The sequence below is a fragment of the Lontra canadensis genome, unplaced genomic scaffold (assembly GCF_010015895.1).
Source record: "Lontra canadensis isolate GAN:19392208 unplaced genomic scaffold, GSC_riverotter_1.0 scaffold60, whole genome shotgun sequence".
In the NCBI taxonomy this organism is placed as follows: domain Eukaryota; kingdom Metazoa; phylum Chordata; class Mammalia; order Carnivora; family Mustelidae; genus Lontra; species Lontra canadensis.
The window spans coordinates 12824297-12847664 of record NW_022631054.1 but is presented as its reverse complement, the minus strand read 5'-3'; the positions used below and the strand labels follow the sequence as shown (position 1 = coordinate 12847664).

The 23368-nt window shown below is 49.2% G+C and overlaps 1 protein-coding gene across 1 annotated transcript; it reads right to left on the bottom strand.

The window, feature by feature from the left end:
* Window positions 1–1208: 1208 nt before the first annotated feature.
* LOC116879422 (cytochrome P450 4B1) lies at window positions 1209–18255 on the bottom strand. The gene is made up of 12 exons (XM_032877696.1): window positions 18037–18255; window positions 8995–9136; window positions 8766–8810; window positions 8091–8218; window positions 7516–7640; window positions 7059–7210; window positions 6800–6906; window positions 5680–5870; window positions 3380–3513; window positions 2521–2585; window positions 2338–2420; window positions 1209–1893 (listed from the first exon to the last, which is right to left on the bottom strand). Exons 1-12 carry the CDS (start codon window positions 18214–18216, stop codon window positions 1713–1715), a joined length of 1533 nt encoding a protein of 510 aa, XP_032733587.1. The 5' UTR covers window positions 18217–18255; the 3' UTR covers window positions 1209–1712.
* Between the last annotated feature and the right edge of the window lie 5113 nt (window positions 18256–23368).

The window sequence follows — 23368 nt, the reverse complement described above, 5'->3', positions numbered from 1 at the left end:
AGGGTATGTTTAACCAACTGAGCCACCCAGGCACCCAAAACAGGGTATGTTTGGAGGGCTGGAAGGATTAAGTGGAGTTCATTTTGGTGTCCATTAGTCAGCTGCCTTGGTCCTCCCCTCCCGTGTGGAGCCTCCCCCTTCTGTAAGCTCTGGAGTTCTCAGCTCCATTTCCCATCAACATAAACTCTCAAAGAGACAGTCAATACACCTATGGAGTCTTGGTCAAAAGAGGTCAAAGTCAGAAGGCCTCAGTGCAAGCTATTTTCTGATGAGCATCTTGGCAGTTTCCTTCTTCTGACATTGAATTAGGGTAAGTCCTGCCTCATAGGTCTCTTGACAATCCAGAGATGAGGGAAGTAACAAGTCTTAGACTTGGGTGCCACCCATGGGCTACAAGTGGTTATGACCTCTGGTTCTGCCCTCAGATGATGACTATTGATATATACCTCTGCTTCTATGGAGAAAGGTCTATCCAGGGTCAGGACAGAGAGGGAAGTTGGTGGCATGGATGACACCCTTGCTGAGGCCTCTGCATCCCAGCCTCAGGTGGGCAAGGAGGTCTGGGTCTTGACAGGGCTTTGCAGGATGAGCAGGTGGCCCATAGCCAACCTTCCCAGGCTGTGGTCTTTTTCTAAGAGGGGAAGCATCAATAGCAGGAAGGATGTGTCTCCAGATGGTACATCCCCAGGGCAAATATAGATATCTCCAAGTCCCAGGGCTAGAATTGCCCTCACTTATCAGGCCCCTTATTCTCCAGTGTCCTCCCCTTCACTGTTGTCTAATTCCTGGATTAGAACCTGCTAAAGGCCTTATACCTAGGACCATAGAGATACATGGGACCCCAGGCATCAGGCAGCTGCTGCAGGGAGTACTGAAGAAGACTCTCTAATTCATCACATGGCCCCAGCCTGAGGCCCTCCCCCAAAGTCACTCTTTGCACCTTTCTACCTCACCTGCCTCAAGGCTTGATTCAAGCACTGTGTCTTCCAGGAAACCCCCCTTAAATGCCACTCTGCTACCTTCTTCAGCAAAAGCCTGAGCACCCAGAGCACCAGGTGACAATGGCATAGATGCTGCCAATGGCAGGAATGCTAGAGAGACCTGTCTCAAGAGGGGCAGAAGATACACCTGAGAAATCATATTCCATATTCCTAGATTTCAGTGGTGGTTACTTGGGAATTTGTTTTAGAAATCGATAGTCCTATACATTTTTTGTTTATGCAATTTTACCTCACGTCTGTTATATTACACACATGCACAGACAGTTAAGCAGAGCAATACATCTCAATGAAGGGCCAAGCCCCCAAAGCCATCCTTCTTTCGTGTGGAGTGGATGAGGGCCTGATCATAATCATAAAACCCAAGAGACACAGCTTCCATTGTGTTCATTGTGTCACCACGGCTGGCATGTAAGTTTCTGCTACATTCTAGAAAGACTGCCAATTATGGGAGATAAAGGAAGATTCTAGAAGCAAATAGGTGCTCACCATATGTTTGTTGAATGAATGGTTGAGCTCTAGAGTACAGGCGTACTAAGCATTTCCAGACACACATGCTTGCATGGCACTGCCCTCCAGGTGATTGTTTATGTGGGTACCTTCTCCCCATGTAAATTACAAGCCTCTCAAAGACAGGGAGCCGCAACTACTCTACAATCCAGCCTGGGGAGGGCAGTGTCTGGGCTGTCTGGGACCCTCTTCTCAGCAAAGCTACTACCCAGAGCCTGGGCGCAGCGACTTCAGCCAGAGGTGGATGCCATTCTTGGAGCGCAGGATCAGTTGGGGCATCTTGATGGGGGGCCGCAAGGGGTCCAGGGCGAACTCAAAGCGGAGCAAGCAGAGGGCTGTGACCACCTTCATCTCATTCATGGCAAACTGCTGCCCAATGCAGTTCCTACAGTGAGTAGCACAAGGTGGCATCAGACTGTGGTGTGTCCAGAGTGAGAAAACCCAGCGTTCTTAGTGGCCAAGAAAAACCAGTGGCTTAGAAAACACAATAACTGTTTGTGGATAAATAATTGGCTGACTGGTTGATTGACTTGGGGCTTCGGAAACAGATCTTGGGAACAGAGTGAGGGCCCCAGACTGAGTAGATTCACATTGGGAATTCTGGTTGGGGGGCCTCTCTTGGAATGACTCAGCCAGCCCACCACTTGCCAGGGACATGAATATGCTAACGGCAAGAAGAAGGTCCCTGGAACTTACCCTACTTCAAGATCATCAAAAACCCAGCGGCGGCCCCTTTGTCACGGAGTTCCCAAAATGATGCTTTCCCCACAAAATCCTCCATTCTCCCCTCCCATTCCTGGGGCCCTGGGGATTTTGGTCCACTCCTTACCTGGGCCCAGCAGAGAAGGGCATGAAGGCGAAGGGGTGGCGTGTGGCCACATTCTCAGGGGAAAAGCGCAGTGGGTCAAAGACCTGAGAGGACAAGACTTGCTTAAATACCTGCCAGGTCCTGGGGAGAGTGACCTCCATAGCCTCCTACCCCATCTGACCTCCAGACCCAGGGATGTGGTACCTCAGGGTCAGGCCACACTGCGCTGTTCCTATGGAGGGCATAGATGTGCAGAGAGATCAGGCTGCCTGTGGACAGAACAAAGGCCTGGTAGCTAGGTGGTCCTGAGAGAGCTTCAGCTACCTCCTCACAGGGCCAAACTTCCCTGGTATCCTTCTAACTGGACACCAGCCCCTGCCTGAGCACTGCCATTGAGGGAGGGTTCATGACCACCCACAAGACATCAAAGTGCTTTTGACCATCATCATATCTACTTCCTCTGGCCCCAGCACTGGACACAGCACCTAACATAGACATTTGTGGAATGGGGAGAGAAAAAAGAACTGAACCTACCTCATTGTGAGGTAGGACAGGCAAGGTCCATTACAACACTTTGTGCTTTCAAATAACTGAAAGGAAGTTACTATTCTTGACATTATGCTATTAATAGTAACAGCCACCATTTATTGGGTGCACGTTGTATGCCAGATACAGAGTTAAACCTCCTTACAAAGCTACCACATACAGCTGTATAGGTTGTGCAATGAACGTCATCATAGTCTATGTGAATGGTGCCTCCTGAAGTTGTTCAGGTCACAACCTACATGGCGGTACATGAGAGCCCTGAAGAATATTGTCTCTTTAATCCTGAAAACAACCTTGTCAAGCAAATACTCTTCTTGTCCCCATTTTATAAAAGAGGAAACAGAAGCTCGAGGTAGAGGGATTTACCCATACATTGTAGAACCAGGATTAGGACCCAGACCAAACACAAAGCCTGAGTTCTTCCCCACTTGTGCTAAGATTTGACCAAAGGCACAGAGTCTGTCAGAGAAGCATCCACAAGGACTCCAGTTCCAACCCCAAGTCCACTCCAACTCACCTGCAGGTAGGGAGCGGCCATCCACAAAGTTGACAGGCTTGCTGAGCTGGCGGTACACCTGGGGCACGGGTGGGTAGAGGCGGAAGCTTTCCTTGATGCACATGGTCAAGTAGGTCATTTTCCCCAGATCATCCCTGCCAGCAATACAACCAGACCTTTCTGGAGATGGGAAGCAAGGGGCTTCCACGGGAAGGCAGGCTCCAGCCCCACCTTCCCCTCTTACCTGCCATCACATGTCCAATAATGGAAGGGACACAAGTGCTTCAAGTGCCCAGACCAGATTAAACATGGGGTAGCCACTCCTATCCAGGGGTTCTGGCTCCTGGCTCTTTTCTCCATCTCTCCCTCATCTCTACTGCTAGGAAGGGAACTACAGGACCCTAGAGCTGTATGTGCACCCAGCCATCAAGACAAAGTCACTCCTGTGCCGTAAGGCCCCATAGAAGCCCCACAAGGGACAATTTAGGTTCCACTTAGTTTCCCCTGTGGAACTAAGGTGGAAAAAAACAGGGGCTGATATACACTGGTTGAATGAAGTTATAAGTGCATGAACAGCAACAAGCTCAGGTAAAAATCAAAAATTATGTATCTTTTTTCTCCTTTGCCAACAGGAAGCTCAGTCCAAAATGTGGCCCAATCATGACTATTGCACAGCACTTTATTATAGAGTCCCAAACCCTAAGGCTTTTCCACCTAGTCTTCAATTTTTTTTTTTTTAGATATACTTGACTGTATTAAAACTGGGAACTTGTATTCATCAAAAGACACCTTAGACACCATAGACACGTGGGTGGCTCAGTCAGTTAAACGTTGCCTTTAGCTCAGGTCATGACCTAAGGACCAGGGATCGAGTCCCACATCGGGTTCCCTGCTCAGTGGGGAGCCTGTTTCTCCCTCTCCCTGTGCCTCTCCTGCACCCTGTGCACTTGCTCTCTATCTCTCAAAAATAAATAAATAAAATCTTAAACACACACACACACACACCTTAAGGGACATGAAATGGGAGGTTACAAACTGGGAGAAGAGATTTTCAATGAGCATTAACAAAGTATTATATACCAGTACTCATTCTTTCCTTTTTGTGTTTTACTATAGTATTGAATAAGTATCCTTGAAGTTTCTCCAACTTCTAGATGAAATGAAATAAAAATAACATAAATAAATATTTTAACTCCCCGTCTCCAGGCCGTGTTCCTATTGTTACCTAACCTGGAAGGCCCATTTCTCTCTTCCTTTGCTGATCTGAGTTTCACTCCTCCTTGGAAAGCCAGCTCAAGCCCCACCCCTTCTGATTCCTCTGCTGTCCACACAGCTTCTCAGTCTTACTCCAGTCTGAGGTTTTCTCTAGATATTTGCCTATGTGAGTTGTCTTTCTAAAAACATCCCAAGGGCAGCACCTTGGCTCCTCCCAGCCCTCACATTTGGCTAGACACTGGGAGGTCTCCAGCATCAGGCCAATAAAAATGGGTGATGGAGACGTCAGACATCTTGTGCTGTGATGTGTAGCTAACCTGATGCTGGAGGTAACACAGGAGCCAGAGAGAAAGGTGAGGTGTGTGACAGGAGGCCAAGGCCTGAGGGGAGGAGGTAGGGAAAGAGGGACCTGCGGGAGAGCCCCAGAGACCATGCACACTGCCAAGAGAGGTCAGCATCAGTCGGTGTCATGTCAATGAGTTCAAGTTTGAACCAAGAATCAGAGAACAATCGAAAGATTTTAAGTGATGGGGTTTGGGAAACAGCCTTTTCTTCTTCACCAGATGAGTCTACAGGTGGCACGTGGCCATTCAAAGGCAGGTAGGCCAGAGCGGGGTTCAGGTCCCTAGGTATCCCAGCTATATTCACGCCCAGTTCCCTCCTTTCTCTCTCCCAGAGCCTGCTGTTCCATCTAGCAACCCAGAAGGGTAGTCAGGTTCTGCCAGCAGAGGGAGTCAGCACACAAAAAGTTCACCGGTCACTGGCAAAGGGATCAAGGAAGGTTTCCTGGAGTAGGAGGCATCCAAGCTGTGCCTAGGAGGATAGATAAGAATCTGGGAGAGTTGCCCGGATTCTTATCTATGAGTTGTCAGTGGGAGTCTAACACCTGAAAGGGGCTCCACTGTGGGAGAATGGGCTCAGGGTTGTATCCGCAGAGATCCCCCTCAAAAAACACAGCACTGGAGGAAACAGGACACTGCCACCACCCTCACCTTGTTCCCAGGATCGTCCTGTGTCACCCAAAGATGACACCGGGCAGCATAGATGCAGGGCATCCCTGGTACAGGGAAGAAGGACAGACTGGGCTCACCCACAGCCTTGCTCACCACTGCAAGGAGTCCCGGTCCCCAAGGATCTCGCAGACCTCCTCACGACAACGATGCTGGTGCTCGGGGTACAGGGCCATGCAGTAGAGAAACCAGCAGATGCCACTGGTGGTGGTATCATGGCCTTCGAACATGAATGTGTCCACCTCAGCCCGCAGATCTGCGTCTGACAACTTGATCCCATTTTCATCCTGTGTTGGGGAAGGCATGATGGGACAGCCAAAGGCATTGGAGATAAGTACCAAGACCTCATAACAGTTGTCAAATGAAAGTCCATTACTGAGCGGAGCTTGAGGCCTTCCCCAGAATCCTATCTGTCCTCCCAGGCACAGCTTGATGCCTCCTACTCCAGGAAACCTTCCCTGATCCCTCTGTCCAAGTAGACCTGTGACCTTACCCAGCCCTAACTGTCAATTCTGCTAAGAATATCACCTGGCAGAGGAGAGGTCTTTGTCAACGTCCACCTCCTATCTTCTCCACTACACTGTAAATATATGGAGGGCAAGGCCAAGTCTTTCTCATCTTCTGCATGGAAACTAACCCAGGGTAAGGGTTAGTAAGTTTGGAGGGTGGATGAATAAAGGAATGAATAAATGGATGAATGAATGAATAGATATCCAAGATTCTAAGGTTCTTCAGTATTAGAAGTCTAGAATTGATGGGCACCTGGGTGGCTCAATGGATTGAGCGCCCGACTTAATTTTGGCTCTGGTCATGATCTCAGGGTGGTGAGATGGAACCTGCATCTGGCTCTGCACTGAGCGTGGAGTCTGCTTAGGATATTCTTTCTCTCCCTCTCCCTCTGCCCCTACCCCTCACCTCCTCACCCTCCCCAAGAAAAAAAAAGTCTAGAATTGGTCTTTAGGACTTCTAGCACATGACCTGACCTCCCTACATCTCTCCCCAGTGCGGCAGCCAGCCACAACGGCACCTTGCCGTCTCTGAGCCTTTGTTGATGCACATCAGAAGAAAAGGAACAGGTCGTATTTGCTGGGGGAAAAGGAGGGAAATGCTTAACAGCCCCTGCTGCTGTCCAGTGAGCCCTGTCCCAGGAAAATGGTCTGTAAACCCCTCTGGGACGAGTTCTCAGTTGGGGGTGGCCAACTGTATCCTCACTCACCCGAGCCCCCAGAAGAATGTCCAGGAAGTCCAGGCGCCTCCGACTCTGGATTTTCTCCTGCCCCTTCTCATCCTTCAGGGCTGCCTTTCGTTCCCTGATGACCTGGTCTGGGTCAGGAGCACAGAGTGTCATTGCCTGGGGACCCATCCTCTACCCAAAGGGGAATGGAGGTCCTGCAATGGCAGAGGTCAAGAGAGGCCTAAAGGGGCTAGGCTAGACCCTGGGCTTCCTGTTTGCGGACCCTGCAGGAAAGGCCCACCTGTGTGGTCGTGGGCCGTCTGGCAGGCCCGCAGGAAGCGGCGGCCATGCGGGGTGAGCCAGTAGATGAAGTCGTTATGGTACTGGAAGGACTCAATGCGCTGCTGCATCAGCAGAGTGAGGTCTCTGATGGCCGAGTAGTAGCTACTGTCCCTACATAGTAGTAGAGCAGGGAGGAGTGCTCAGACCCTGACGCATGGCAGAGCCTGGGGTTCTCCACTCCAGAATCCAGCCCCAACCAAAGTGCTTTCCGCCCTTCCTCTCCCTGCCATTAAGCCTCCCCACTAAAGGCAGAATCTGTCTCCCCACCATGGGCAAGGCCCAGCTCCCCCTACCTCCCGCCCAAGCTGGGGCTCCCTAGGGCAGGACCCCATGTCCTCTCAGACCAGGGCCCTGGAGTCCCACCAACTCTCTCCTCTGAGAGTAGCGATGGTGGTCAGCCCCAAGTACCCTCTGACCTGTGGCCCAGACCGCTGTCTCCTTTGCCAAAGGTGCACTTCATGAGTGAGATCAGTGCCATATGGCCCACGTCAGAGAAGATGTCAAAGCTTTTATCCTCGCGAGCTTTTTCCTCCCACTTGTCCTGGAGCCCAGAGGTGGAGGGTAACATCAGGGAGTCAGCTGGACACTCAACTCTGCCCTTGAAGACCCACAGCCTGGCCTCTCCTCCATGCCCCAAGTCCCTGGCCCAGCCTCCATCCCACTGCAATGTGGGGGTAAGGGCTTCAGGCTGGGGTGGGATCAGGAGGTGGACCCACGCTGCACACACAGACACTGAGCCAGGCAGGCTACCTAAGGGAAGAAGAGGGGTGGAGAATCGCCCCAGCACAGCCTGTGCATGGTCAGGCCTGTAGTGAGGCTGGGGAGAAATTTTCTGCAAGGGGAAAACTAGTCTGGGTAACTTCTGGGGATTATACAGCCCTGAAACTCAAAATCTGACCCACGACCTTTGTCATTCCCTCAAAGATGAGTTGCTAATGACATTATTTAAGCTGCAGCTGCAGCTTCCAGGAACCTGGCCCTGGGAGCTCACCAGCATAATGTGCGTGGAGTCAGCAAACACAGCCACGTAGGGTTTCAGCACATCATAGTGGAAGCCAGGTGTGAGCAGCTTGCGGTGCTGATACCACTTGGGCCCCTGGAGCACCAGTAGGCCTTTCCCTGGGGAAGAGAGGGAAGAGGGAAAGCTGGTCAGTGCACACAATCCTGCCCTACCCTGGCAACCTGGGGCCTCCACCCCAGTGCTCTTGACCAGTCACATGTCCCAGCCCAGCTCTGCCTTCCAGCCACCCAGCTGTGCAGCCTCTGGTGACACCAGGCTTGGCCCTGCCACCACTCCCCTCCCCAGGCTTTTTCCTGGCCCACACCACTAATGCAGTCTCCTGGGATCCCACTTCAGAAAGCTCTTTCTCATTCCAGAAAGCTCTTCCTCATACTCACGTATTTTCCAGAGCCCTTGCTCTGCCTTTCCAGGGGAAAGCACATACCCAGAAGGAGAAGGCACCTGAGCCCCACTTCCCCAGCCAACTGGGAGCTCTCTTGCCTCTTCCTGTCCCCCCATGTGGCAGCTAAGGTTAGGAGGGGCACTTGGAGGCCAGGTGGTCCACATGAGATAACAGACTGAGTGGACACTGGGCAGAGAGGGATGGGACAGGGAAGGATCCTGGTAATGCAGCACCAAGGGTGGGGAAGGCAGATGTCCACTCACCAATCCACTGGAGGAAAAAGTCATACACATCTGGAGCCTTAGGATCTGTAGGAGAAAGAGAAGATCGGGTCATGCAGAAACTAGCAGATGCTGAGAGGAGGGTTATTGATCAATAGGATCAATAGGACCTCAGCTACCCAAACTTAAGGTGCGGACCCCAAGACCTCCCCACTTGGAGCCCTGATCCCTTTGCTCTCAGGAAACCCCACCCACTCCTGGGAGTCCTCACCCCCTCGGCTGTACACAGCTTTGGCATAGTCAGGTTCATAGATGTTCAGGAAGCCAAGGAACTGTCCAAGCCAGAGTGGGTGGGCATAAGGGAACTGGTGGGCCCAGGATACCACCTTGTCCAGGCTCCCCGTCTGCTGTATCTGAAATGGTGACAGAAGGCCAGGATACTCAGGAACACACTGTCACTTCCTCCCTGGGCAAGGAAGGCAGGGGGCTGCCTAGACAGACCCTGGGAGCATCCTTCCCTCATCCTGCATCCCTCTTCCTGTCAGCCACAGTCCTGTACATCTCTGGGGTCAATTCCCTCTACAGCCCCAGAGACAACACTGTAAGTCCAAGCCACCCTCTTGCTGTACCTGGGTGAGCTCAACAACCCGAAGCTGGCCAGCTTGCTTCCATTTGGTTCCTATCATCAGCCCTCTATGCTGCTCCGAGAAAGAGATTTCTGTTGGCATTAAAGCTGTTTTCATGAGAGTGATAACCCCAGCTTGCTGTGCAATGCAGAAATCTGCTCAATTCTACCCCTGTTATGTCATTTGACATACTTTTCTGAGGTCCTACTATGTGCAGGGCACTATCTTAAGGTCTCAGGGCATAAGATGGAGTGCGTCTTACCCTTTCATTCCATGGGCATTAGACTCAACCAAACAATTAAGGAGTTTGAATACACCCAGTAGTAAGTGCGAAGAAGGAAGCAGACATGCTGCTACGGGAGAGACTAGCAGGGAGTGTCTACTGAGAGAGGGAGATCAAAGATGGCCCCTGGATGGAGAGGACATTCCCTCCAGGGGAAACCTGGAGGATGACAAGTAGCTGGCAGTGCAAAGAGCAAGGGACAGCATTCCTGGTAGAGCAAACAGCGAGCACAAATGTTCTGGGGCAGGAAAAAGTAATGATGTCTTCCAGGAGCTGCCACCTGGTGGGATCGTGGCCTGAGATGAGATTGGAAATCATCCAGTGGGTGGTGTGTGCTCTTTGAGGGGTTTCTAGCCACATCTACTTCCCTAGCGGTGTTTTCTGTAAATTGAGTACACAATAAATACTTTTCTGAAACCGGCTTTTTTCATTTAATGTGTCTTGTCCTTCTTTTCAAACTAGAGCCTTTAACTGCCCCTCCCATATTTTTAATTCCTTTAATTGCATAGTATTCCACTGCAGGGATGACCATTATTTACTTATCCATTTCCCCCTATTCCAAGTGAGTCTTTCAGAGATATGGCCTGAAACCCATCCATGGCCTGCCCACCCATGGGCCTCAGAATAAGGTCTGAGCTCTGGAGTTTGTGAGGAGGTAGAGTCATGGCTGATCAGAGAGCTGGGATGTGAACCTGGGAGCATTGACTTCACAGCCTGCAATCTTTGGAGCTTGGAAGATCTGTATTTGAATATTGATTTCCCCTATTTTTTAGATGCATGAATTTGGGCAAGATCTTTGGGCTCTCTGAATCTTACTCTTCCCATCTGTAAAATGGGAATGATAACTTACATTATAGGATTATGTTGACATTAATTAAATCAAGCAGGGCATGTGTTACTAGTTGAGGTTCACATAGCATTTAAAGCCCTTCACTGGTATATTGTATGGAAAGGCTTGGCACTGGATCCCGCACAATGTAAGCCTTTGACTCGTAGTTCCCTTCCCTTCAAGCTTACCTTTTCCCAACATCTTCCTTCTCTCTACATTTCCTGCCATATCCTATTCCCAAATGCTCCAAACTGCACTAAAGAATTTGCTCTGAGCTTGCCCTAAGATCTTCCACCTCTGAGTAAAGGATTAGCCTAACCTTGTCCCAAGTCACATGGGAAGCTTGCATTACACCCCCCATCTCTGGTGGCCTTCTCTGTTAGTGTCCAGTCCACTTTCTGGGGCCACCTGGGCTCCCACCAACCAGGGAGGTCCTGGGATTTCCCAGATCCTCCCCCCTCCGGGATGGACACACGTAGGTGCCCGTGAATGCTCTGGTCTCAGCCCTTCCTCATCCTACCTTGTGGACACTGCACCTCCCCACAAGATTGGGTAGCACTCAGCATGTGCATAGGCCCCCACCAGATTCAAGGACCACAAAGCTGTATATTCAAAGCTAAAGGGTTAGAAACAACTACCAGGAAGAACCAACAACAACTGAGATGCAGCATCTCTGAAATAACCATTAAAAAATCAATTTTAAAAAATGGACTCATTTACATAAATTCTATGGTGTAAAGCAGAGAGCCATTGAGAGACTGGAGGTAGGAGATTTAATGTGTAATGCTCCAAGGAGTAGACAGGGGATTTCCCCAATCCTAATGACAAATAGGTGATTTCATTCTCCATCCTCCCTTTCAGAGACAATTGTACTACTACACAGGTACATGTGAGTACATGTAAACAGGTGTGAACACAACTCAGAAGGGACCCTGGCTCAAGAGAAGGAGCAGGGGGACTTTGGGTGAGAATGACATGGGTTTCCATGGCTCTCCTAGCCACCGCATATTGGCTAAGAAGTGATGGTGAGTCTTGCCCAAAGTCACACAACCCTCAAGTCCAGGTCTTTTAGTTCCAAAGCCATGCAATGCCCCCAACGCCTCCCTATCTTCAGCACCAGGAGGAGTTCCAGCTCCAGGAATGACCAGGTTGAGGGGAAAACATGGAAGCATCCAGACACCTAAGAAGGCAGGAGGGCATGGACCCAAGAAGTGTCCAAGTCCGCAGGAATGTAGACATTGGTCCTCACCCGGTATGAGTGGTTTGCTGCCCTGAGTCAGATCTCCCAGAGATTCATTCATGCATTTAGTAAATGGGCACGGAGTACCCACTCTCAGTGCCAGACCTGATGCTAGTTCCTGGGGGAACCGTAGTGAACCAGACAAAGTCCTGCCCTCCCCAAGCTCACATTTCAAGTGGGAGAAATGAAATAGGAATCAAATACATCAGCAATATAATTTCTGGTAGCAATAACTCTAAAAAAAATAATAATAAAGCAAGATAAGGGGCAGAGCTGCTACTGCAGACAGGGAGTAGGGAGGGTCAGGGAAAGCCTCTCTTAGGGGACATTTGAGTAGAGATCAGCAGAAATGCCTTCTAGAAAGCCCTGTAGCATTGGCCACTATCTGTTTCTCGAAAGCTGCTCTTTCCTCAACACTCCCTTCTACCCCTCTGCTCTTTGCTTCCAGCAAATTAACCTTGCTCAACTTCATGGAGGAAACAGAAGCCATCAGATAAGATGCCCCTAAAAGTCAGCAATCAGACCCGAAGAACCACATGCCTTGCACCCAGCCTCCCCACCTTCCCTCCTGTTCCAGCAGAGGATGTACCCAGGGCCTGTCCAAGGTTAGACCCTTTGGATTTCAGCCTTCTCCTCAGGCACCTCACCCATCAGTCAGTCCCTCTCTCTCCCCCATACCACAGACCCCCTCCTCTCTACTGGCTCCTTCCCATCTGCATTTAAAACACTCTCAAGTCTCTCTCACTTACTAAATGAAACACAACCTCCCTTGGTTCTGCCTCCTTTCTAGCTCACACCCCATTTTCCTCCTCCTTTCATAACTTCTCAAAAGAACGGTCTCACAGTTTCACTTCCTCCTCGCCCCCACCTCTCCAAAACTGGTCTTGCTAATGTGACCAACACCCACCTGGCGGGTGAGCCCAGAGGTTTTCCAGCTGCTGTGACATAGTCAAATCCCCTCTCTTTTAGAACTCTGTCCTAGGTGCCTTCCCACCTCTTTGACACAGCTCTTCCTCACCTATTATTTGTAAATCAAAGACTGAGTGTCCCCCAGATCCAGCCCCAGGCCTCTTCTTATGCTGCACCTTCTCCCTGGAGGCTCTTACCAACTCCCATGGCTTCCTTTGCCATCTACCTGAGACTGTTTCCAAAACTGACAGCACGTTCCAGTTTGTCTTTCTCCTGAGCTTCGGAAATATGACCAACCATCTGCTGGACCTCTCTGCATGACACCCTTCAGGGCCCTCAGACCCAGCCTTTTCAAACATGAACACAATATGTCTTCCCCCCAAATCTGCCCCTCCTCACATACCTAGGAATGGAACCACCATCCACCCTGATGCCAGCCAGAAACACGGAATGGAGTTTTCCCCATGATTTAGGGCAGCACCATAGGGGATATCCTGTGGAGACTGCCTCTCTCCCCCCGCAGGTCCACCAAGAGACTTTTACGCTGGAATCAACAAACCAGAACTAAGAGAGCCAGATATAGCAATTCCTGGGAAAGTCTCCAAATCCAGAACCCAACGGTCATGTGCCCAAACACACAAGTGCTGCCAGGCCTGAGCCTTTTCTTCTTGGGTCTCAGTGCCCCACATTTTTACACTTAGACATAGAAATTCATTCCTCCTGATTACCATCCAGTCTTGTGGCTCAACGAGTCCTTTTCTCTCTTTTGGTGATTTTTCCAAATTCTGCTCTGATCCATCTGTGTTGATACCACAGTTTAACAAAATTCCCAGAGCTCTCCTGTGCCTCATTTTTCCGAGCGCATGCATGGGTCTTCGCTGACACCCTTACATCTACCTGCCTCTCCCACGCGCACAGTGCCAGGACAGCCTCCCTGACCTCTTACTCCTTCTCTTCTCACTGTTCACTCCACTAACATCTCCTTGGATGGCGTCCTCAGCCCTTTCCAGCTCTGCCCACCTCCTATTTGTCTTCTGCCGACCTAGCCACCATCCCAAAGCCAATGTGATATTTCTACCGCACAAATCTAAGTTTGTCACTCCCTGGCTTGAGTCCCTTCAAAGATTCCCCCATTGCACTCAGAATAAAGCCTCTTGACATGCCTACAAGGTCTTATGTGATCTGCCCCACCTTCTTCCAGCTTTGTCCATTCCATTCTGTTCTCCCTCTCACTATTCCAGAAGTATAGAGCTATGAACACAGGCATGCACTAGACCTTGAGAAAGAAATATTTGTTGAACAAATTAAATTCCTACACACTTGACGCTCTTTCCAGCCTGGCCTCTGTGTCTCTGCACAGGTAGTGTCCTCCACCCTTCCTTCCTTACTTACTTCCATGGATGGCTGCAGCTGGATCTTTCAGACTCACCTCAACATCCCTTACCTGAGCCCACGGGTTTGGAACACCTGTGCTGTGCTATCCACCTCTCTTACAGACTGAGTCACTTTAGGTCTGGCCCTAGTCTTATGCGTTATCCTCTGCCATTAGCAGAGGGCCAGACCCAGGGTTGTTGATCAGCTAGTTGCTTGAGAAAAGACAAACTTAATCTGTCTCCCAAAGGCTGTGTTGATTTTGGTGGAAGAAAGAGGATGAAGGAAGTAAATGCCTCGGTGTTTTGCAGAAAGAATCCCTCTACAGGGATTTAACACCTGACATCTGCCTGGCAGTCTACAAAGTATCTATTTATACTCTCCTTTTTTCGATCCTCTTCTAAACCAACAAGGTAAAAATGCTTATCTCTGTATTGTTGAGGAGGAAAGGGAAGCACAGAGCAGAAGCATAGTGAGGGTCCATCAATGTCTACTGAATAGAAATGAGTCAGACCCTTAGACTGCAAGCCATGCTCCTCACTCCACAGCACAAGGTCAAGGGAACTGTCCCAGGGACGAGCAGGGCCAGGCAAGAGGCCTATGCAGTCTCAGGATATCACCTTTCCTGGGTTTGGAGCTGGCAATCTCCACTCCTCCCCTGACAACAGTCCAGATTCTCAGGCCCCTCCCAACCTCAGGCCAACAACATGGGTAGGTACCTACTATGGGCAAAGTCCTCTCTGGGCCCCCAAGTAGAAGAAGGGAGACCCTGGAAGAATAAGACATTACCCCATCTCATGGGGTCACATTCTGAGAATTGAGGAGGGTGATACGTAGATGCTTCCAGGGCCCCAAGACCTCAACCAGAAACAAGAAGGGAGAAGTTAATCCTGATGGACAGCTCTGCCCCACCCTCCCACACCTGCCCCCATCACCCTTCTTTTCCTATTCCCACCATCACTAGGCCAGGAATCAAACTTACAGTCACTTTGTAAAGATAGATCATGTCTTGCATGAAAAGGTGTGAATCCTGTGCCCAGCCTTGACTCAATTCTTGAGCTACTATGTGGACATAAGCAGATACCTTGCCTTTTCTGAACCTCATCTTTGTTTGGAAAAACAAACCCTGCCCCTACACTCCCTATTTCTCAGGCTCAGGTATGGATCTGACAGAGCAGAGGTAACAAAGCCTGGAGGAATGCAGAAGTGTCAGGCTCACTGTGGTTCCCCAGGAAACCTTTGTATGTCCAAGGGCAACCTCCCCTCCAGCCCTTGTCTGCTCTTCTTGGTGCCAAAGCTCTCCAGATTCTTGTATTAGAGCCAAGGAGCCAGAGTTAAACTGTGTTCCAAGCCCTCTATACACTCTTAAAGTAGGGGGGAAGGGCATTTGTGGGAAGGAGGGCAGCCAGCTCTGACATGGGTAGGGGAGCAAGTTCCCTGTCCTATAGAAGCCTGTGGGCTGAGGAGAAGCTTAGCTTTGGTGGAGGCAAGTACTAGTGGAGGGATGTGAAAGGCAAGGAATTGAAGATCTTCCTAAATGCCTCTAACACTCTCATTAGGGTCAGATCTCAAACTTCCCATGACCCTCTTCTGTACTTAGCAAAGCCTCTCCTGAACCCTGCCTGGTCTCTCCACTAGTCTTCTCCTTCACTGCCTCCTCTATCAAGACCCCTCCCTACTTGTTCACTATTTGTTCATTCAGTGATCCCCACTCTGTGTGAGGCTTTGAGTTGGACCCTGAGGGTACAGGGATGATTTAGAGTAGATCTCCATCCTCCAGAGGTCATGGTCAGTAGGCAGGATGAATAAGTAAACAGAAGATGACAACCCAGTGAGACAAATACTGATATACAGAGCATGGGGCTGATGCAAGATCCTGGTTAGGCATCCCATCCAACCTGGAGCAGGGAAGACCTTGGTGTCTGTTTTCCCCTCTAGACAGTAGGCTCCTTGAGAGCAAAACCTGGGTCTGATTCAACTCCCTAACCCATCTTTTCCTTTCCTTGGTTTCTCCAGGATGCATGTAGGTTACTAAGTCATCCTGAGAAGGTAGTTATTTGTAGTGGCAAGACTAAGCCTGGGAAGTTCTCTCCTGGAAGTCAAGCTCATTCCCAGCATCAATCATGGAAGAGAGGTAATCCCCGAGACTGTGAAAGGGAAAGGGTATTTGGGAGTAGGAGCCTTAGTCTCTGGCATTTATACCTGGGTTCCCAAACCTAGATGCCCAGCAAAACACTTGGAGAGGTTTTTAAACTCAGATTCCTATCCTAGATATATAAACAACTCCTACAACTCAACAACAACAACAAAAACAAAGGCCAAACAAACCAAAAATAATTCAATTTGAAAATGGGCAGAGGACCTAAACAGACATTTTTCCAAAGAAGATATATAGATAACCAACAGGCACATGAAAAGATGCTCAACATCACTCATCCTCAGGGAAATACAAGGCAAAATCACAATGAGAAATCATCTCACACCTATCAGAGTGGTTATTACTAACAGAGAGGAAATAATAAGTCTTGACGAAGATATAGAGAAAAGGGAACCCTCGTGCACAGCTGGTGGGAATGTATACTCATATGGACACTACGGGAAACAATATGGAGACTCCTCAAAAAATGAAAAAAAGTTGTACCATGCAATTTAGTAATTCCACTTCTGGATATTTACCCAAGGAAAATGAAAATACTAATTCAAAAAGATACATGACCCCAATGTTTATTGCAGCATCATTTACAATAGCTAAAATATAGAAGCAACCCAAGTATCAATCAATAGATGAATGAATAAAGAAGATGTGGTCTATATACACAGGGGAATATTACTGAGCCATAAAAAAGAATGAAATCTTGCCATTCGTGACAGCATGGATGAGCCTAGAGGGTATTACACTAAAAGAAATGGGCCAGACAGAGAAAAGCAAATATTGTATGTTTTCACTATGACTTCACCATATGAAATCTAAAAGACAAACAAACAACAACAAAAAGAGAAACTGACCCACAAACATAGAGAACAAACTGGTGGTTTTTAGAGGGGAAGAGGAGTGGAGGAATGGGCAAAATAGGTGAGAAGGGTTAAGAGGGACAAACTTCCAGTTATAAAATAAATCAGTCATGGGGATGAAAACTACAGCATAGAGAACATATGTAATAATATTGTAATAACTTTGTATGGCGACAGATGATAACTACATTTAGCTCTAAAAAAAAATTGTTTTCACTTAATGAAGGAAATTCTGCCGTAGGCAACAACATGGATAAACCTGGAGGGAAAAAATGTTTCATTAAGATAAATAAATAAATTCAGATCACTAGTTCCAATATGTTAATTAGAATCTCCTGGGACTGGGGCCAAGGAATCTGCTTCTCCCATTTGATTCCAGTGCAGGTGTCCCTTGTCTTATGTACAGAAAACTCTTATCTAGATCCCATGAAGGCAGAGAGCTAGAGGTGTTTCTGACAATGGATGCTAAGGTGGTCTCTAGCACCCTGAGATAACAGGAAGTCGAGCCAGGATCTGAACCCAGGAAGATGCCATGGCACTGAGCCAGCCCAGAGACATGTCAAAAAGAACCCCACCTTTGGGAGCACCAACCACTTAGATGCTCCAGGAGGGCTCTCAGGTAACAGCACTCATCTCTGCTTTTACTTTTATTTTCTTAAAATGGAAATCTTTGTATCGCACAGAACAAAGAAGATGGTGCTTAAGCTCTAAACAAGATAACCTAGTTCTACTGGACTGTTGGGGATGGGGTGGGGGGGTGTTCCCAATGCTATCACGGGGCCTTTAACAGAACTTTGTCTGAATCTTGAGCTTGAGGAGGATGAGGAGTCTGTGGGCTATAAGTGATCCCGCTCCCAGGGCCAGCTCAGAAGGCAGGAGTGAACAGGGAGATCCAGTGGGAAAACAGAATGGAAACCATGGCTCCCAGAACATCATCCCCCTGTCCACGCATAGGGACCCCCTCCACAGCCCCAGGGGGATTAGGCCAGATTCTATCAAGAAAAAGAGGCTGTTTTCTTTCTCCAACCCTCCTCCTTACATACCTCCTGGGCATGCCCGAAGAGCCAGTGGGTGGGGGGCCCTGGGAAACTGTCCATAGCCCTGGCCAGCATCTGCCTCCTCAGCAGCAGACGGATGAGCTTGAGGAAGCCTAAGATCAAGATCAGTCCAGCAGCCCACAGGCCCAGACCGGAGAGACTCAAGGAGAGCAAGACAGAAACCATGGCTGGAGTTGCACCCACCAAGGCTCTGGTCTGCTTCCTGCCGCCCCAGATTCCTTTATATTGCAGCCCTGGCACCCTGCCAGTCCCCACCCCATGCCACACCCTGCATCCAGCAACTAGCCAGGCTGGGCTGAACTCCAAAGGTCAGAGAAAGCCTCAGCAAAAGTCACAGGCAACAGAGAGACAGCCTGGCTGACTCCTCCCAAAACTTGGCTGAAGAGAAACCAAGTGGTGGGGATCAAAGAAACCAGGCAATGGGTCTGCTTCCTTGGTTCCTTGGAGGAGAAAGCAAAAGACAATTCTGGGGGTAACCATCAGCATAATAATACCTACCTTTTTACACAAGCACCTTATGTGTCTCAGGAATTTCCTATCCACTATCTCATTTAACCCAAACAAAAGAGGTCATAGCTACTCATTCTTTATACCCATTTTCCAGATAATGAAACTGAAGCTAAGCTTCCTTCTGCTTCCTCACAAGAAAGCTTCCACTGTCCTCTTCAATATGGACCTCTGGGAGGATTTGCATTTATGCCCAAATCATAATGCTTTGAGTCTTTTTTGTGAGGCATCTTCAGGCACAAAGTTCTAGCCCCAGAAGGGAAATCCTAGATCAGGAAAAAGTCAACTCCACCCCCAAGACCTTAGTACAAACTTAACTCTTAGGAACATAGAATATTACTTTCAGGGCAAGAAGAAGAGATCATCAAATCTAAGTACTCCTTGATCTATGGAGCAAGCCACTTGGGACCAGGAGGGGCAGGAAATTGTCCAAGGTCTCACAGTAAACAATGACAGCTCTCAATTCCCCCAGCCAGGGTTCTGTTGAAGAACAACCTTGTCCCGGGCCCCAGACTTGCCTGGAAAAAGACTGCTGTTTCTCCCACCGCTCTAGGGTTGGAATAGTCAGTGTCCCAGTACAGATGTTTCAGATGAAGAGACTTGCATGCAGAGGGGTAGGCAGAGTTAAGGAATCAAACAAAGTATGCAGTGGCAGCCAGAGACAAGCAGCAGTGGCTGGAAAGAACCCTTCCCTAGGCTGAATGAAGGGGAAGATATAACATTTTAGAGGGGAAGGGGAGTGGAGGAATGGGCAAAATAGGTGAGAAGGGTTAAGAGGGACAAACTTCCAGTTATAAAATAAATCAGTCATGGGGATGAAAACTACAGCATAGAGAACATATGTAATAATATTGTAATAACTTTGTATGGTGACAGATGATAACTACATTTAGCTCTAAAAAAAATTGTTTTCACTTAATGAAGGAAATTCTGCCGTAGGCTCCACAGAGCCTGCTGTGGAGGCAGCTACGAAGGAGTCTTCAACAGGAAAACATGTGGTCAGAGCTGTGTTCCAGGAAGATCTCCCCTTCTGTGTAGGTGCAGTGGCTGTGAACTGCCCTGGCTGTGAACTGCCCTGTGACAGAAGGGGTCCAGAGCCTAGGCTGGCAATCAGAAAGAGGAAGTCAGAGGGCAGACAGGCAGGATGGATGTTTCTCAGGTCTCACGGGTCCTACATACTTTGTCTTGCCACAAACATAGCCCAGCACTAATGGCCTATTTATCACATACCCTGTTCTCTACTCCCTAGTTGAAATCTAGCAGTCATCCACACTTCTAGAGCCAAAGACAGATCACCATGTGGCCAGAATCAGAGACTGGGCAGTAGCCAACTCCTAAGTCTACCAGCTACCCCTCCAGCTACCTTGGCAGTGTGATTCTTGGAAGCCAACCCATGCTTCCCTAGTGCTTCCATCCACTGGTCTGAGTTCTGCCTTCGAGGACCCAGCAGAAAACTTTTTAGGCGTAAAGAATAACTTGGTGACAACCCCCAATCTAGGAGCACACATATTAAGGAGATGGAGATAATGAGACTCTGCTTATATCCACATGCTTCCCAATAGCCCTCCCTCCACCACTCCCCCCGCCAACATCCACACCCTCCCTCCACCTCAGAAACATGGCTTACAGCCCGTCTTCTAAATCTGCCAACCTAGTCTACAGCTCTTCTCCAATTCCTTTGCTGTCTCCCTTGCAGCAGCTGAATGCTTGGCTCCTCCTGAAATCTTCCCATTCTGCTGCAAGCCCAAAGCCCAAGCTTGTCTCTTCCCTCACTTTGCTTGGCTGAGCCAGGACACACAAGACACAAACCCTCAGTGAGTACATGATTGGGCACATCAGTGAAGGTTCTAGAGATGTTGTGTTTTGCAGAAGTTGAGAGTGTAAGGTTTTATAGGCGAGATAAACACAACACCAGGAGAAGTGGGTGCAAGGCAAGATTTATTAAAGGCACTGTCCTGCGAAGTTTCAGGGCTCAGGAGAAGGGGAGCCAGGGAAGTTGCCGCCTGGAGGAGGTGGGCACCCTAGGGTGAGGTTCCTTGACTCCTGAAAGGGGAGGGGGGAAGTCGCACTGGGAGGGAGTTGGCGGGGGTCTTTTATCTGTTTCCTGCATGGGTATCGGGTTACCTGTGGAGACGTGACCTGGGCATACATCCTTTTGGTGGGAGAGTTAAGGGTGAAGGAAAGGGTGGGGGGAGGAGGCTGGAAGACGTCATTTCTATTGTTCCTCCTGCACTCCTGGAGCCTGCCAACCTAACATTCCGACCTTTTTGGTGTAATAGGGGCGGGACTCAGATCTAGCTACTTCCTGCTGGCAAAGGGGCATCGTCATAGGGTCCTTTGGATGTGGGTAGGCGGGTATAGGGATGCAGGAGGAGTTGGTTGACAGTGACCCTGGAAACCTCAGGGATGCGATCCTGAATGAAGTGAAGAGCACAGGGGATGATTAGTGCTAATAGGCAGAGGAGAATAAGGGGACTTAGGATTGGAAGGAGCCAGGTCGTTAAGGGGGAGAGCCACCACTGAGAGGGGTTTATTCCAGGGCGATGCTGTCCACCAAAGGAGTCGCAGATTTTTGCCAGGGCACCGATATTGGTTTCGACTATACCGGATTCATTGATATAATAGCAGCATTCTTCATTGAGGAATAAACAGGTTCCTCCCTTGTCTGCGGTGAGCAGGTCCAGGGCTCGTTGGTTCTGTGGGGCTACCTGGGCCACTGAGGTAACATGTCATTGTAGGGATGCCAAGGACTCGGGTGAGGCCTCCACGGCTGTTCAGAGCTGTTCGGATAAATCTCAGGTAGCGTCTATGGAGTGAGCTAGGGCCCCGGTGCACAGCCCGGTGGCCACTAGGGAAGATGCCAAGGAGACCCCAATAACCAGGGGAAGAAACATAGCCCTTTTCTGTCGCAGGAGGGGGTGGAGAGGACGGCCATTTCTGCTAGGGCTGGCACCCTCCGGGCTGACAATCTGTGGTGACCAGCTGACTAGACCGTGTGGTGTCCCCATGGGTCCAATTTTCCACTAGGAAGAAGTGCCACCTGAACCCAGGGTCACCAGAGAGTCAGCTATTGGGGGGGAGGGGAGGGTAGAAGGAGGAGGGTGAGGAGAAGTGGTGCGGGAAATCCGAAACCGCGTGGGCCCCAGGGTTTGGGAAGTCCAGCCATCCTGTTGTGGGGGTGGTTTTAGAGTGGGGATGTGTACCCACGGGTAGTGTCCTAGGAGTTTTGCCGCTGTGGGAGTTGTGAGAATAATAGTATGGGGGCCAGTCCACCTGGGCTGTAAGGACTTTGGGTGAAGTTCTCGTAGGAGAACTTGGTCCCCAGGATTTAGGGCTTGGGGGAAGTCTTCACCTGGGCTGTTGGGGGCGGGGATGGTTGCAAATGCATGAGCCCTTAGGAGGGCTTGTAAGAGGATCAGATAGGGCAGATAAGATAGGAGGGATGGAAGAGAGGCAGGCAGGTTGTGATTGAGTAGGAAGTGCCTGCTGTACAGTAGCTCAAAGGGGCTGAGTCCTGACGGCCTCGAGGAGAGGCCCTAAGGTGGGAGAAGGGTTGGCCAAGAGAGGTGGGTTTCAAGAGTGCATTTGGATATCAACCTTTTGTCTGTACTGTCATTTGCAAATATCTTCTCCCTTTCCATGGGTTACCTCTTTGTTTTTTTGACTGTTTCCTTTGCTGTGCAAAAGCTCAAACTCAACACACACAAAACAGAGAATCATATCAAAAAATGGGCAGAAGATATGAACAGACACTTCTCCAATGAAGACATACAAATGGCTATCAGACACATGAAAAAATGTTCATCATCACTAGCCATCAGGGAGATTCAAATTAAAACCACATTGAGATACCACCTTACAACACTTAGAATGGCCAAAATTAGCAAGACAGGAAACAACATGTGTTGGAGAGGATGTGGAGAAAGAGGAACCCTCTTACACTGTTGGTGGGGATGCAAGTTGGTGCAGCCACTTTGGAGAACAGTGTGGAGATTCCTCAAGAAATTAAAAATAGAGCTTCCCTATGACCCTGCAATTGCACTACTGGGTATTTACCCCAAAGATACAGATGGAGTGAAAAGAAGGGCCATCTGTACCCCAATGTTTATAGCAGCAATGGCCACAGTCGCCAAACTGTGGAAAGAACCAAGATGCCCTTCAACGGACAAATGGATAAGGAAGATGTGGTCCATATACACTATGGAGTATTATGCCTCCATCAGAAAGGATGAATACCCAACTTTTGTAGCAACATGGACAGGACTGGAAGAGATTATGCTGAGTGAAATCAGTCAAGCAGAGAAAGTCAATTATCATATGGTTTCACTTATTTGTGGAGCATAACAAATAGCATGGAGGACAAGGGGAGATAGAGAGGAGAAGGGAGTTGAGGGAAATTGGGAGGGTAAGTGAACCATGAGAGACTATGGACTCTGAAAAACAATCTGAGTGTTTTAAAGGGGTGGAGGGTGGGAGGTTGGGGGATCCAGGTGGTGGGTATTGGAGAGGGCACGGATTGCATGGAGCACTGGGTGGGGTGCAAAAATAATGAATACTGTTACGCTGAAAAATAAAAAAATCTAAAAAAATAAAAGAGTGCATTTGGTGAGTTGTTCCTTGAGGAGGCCATTGGCCCTCTCGACCTTACCCGAGGATTGGGGGTGATAGGGGATATGGAGTTTCCAGGTGATATTGAGGCTCTCGGAGATCTGTTGTGTGATGCTGGAGATGAAGGCTGGTCCATTGTCCGATTGCAGGGTTCGAGGGAGTCCAAACCTCGGAATGATGTGTTCAATGAGAACCGCGGCGA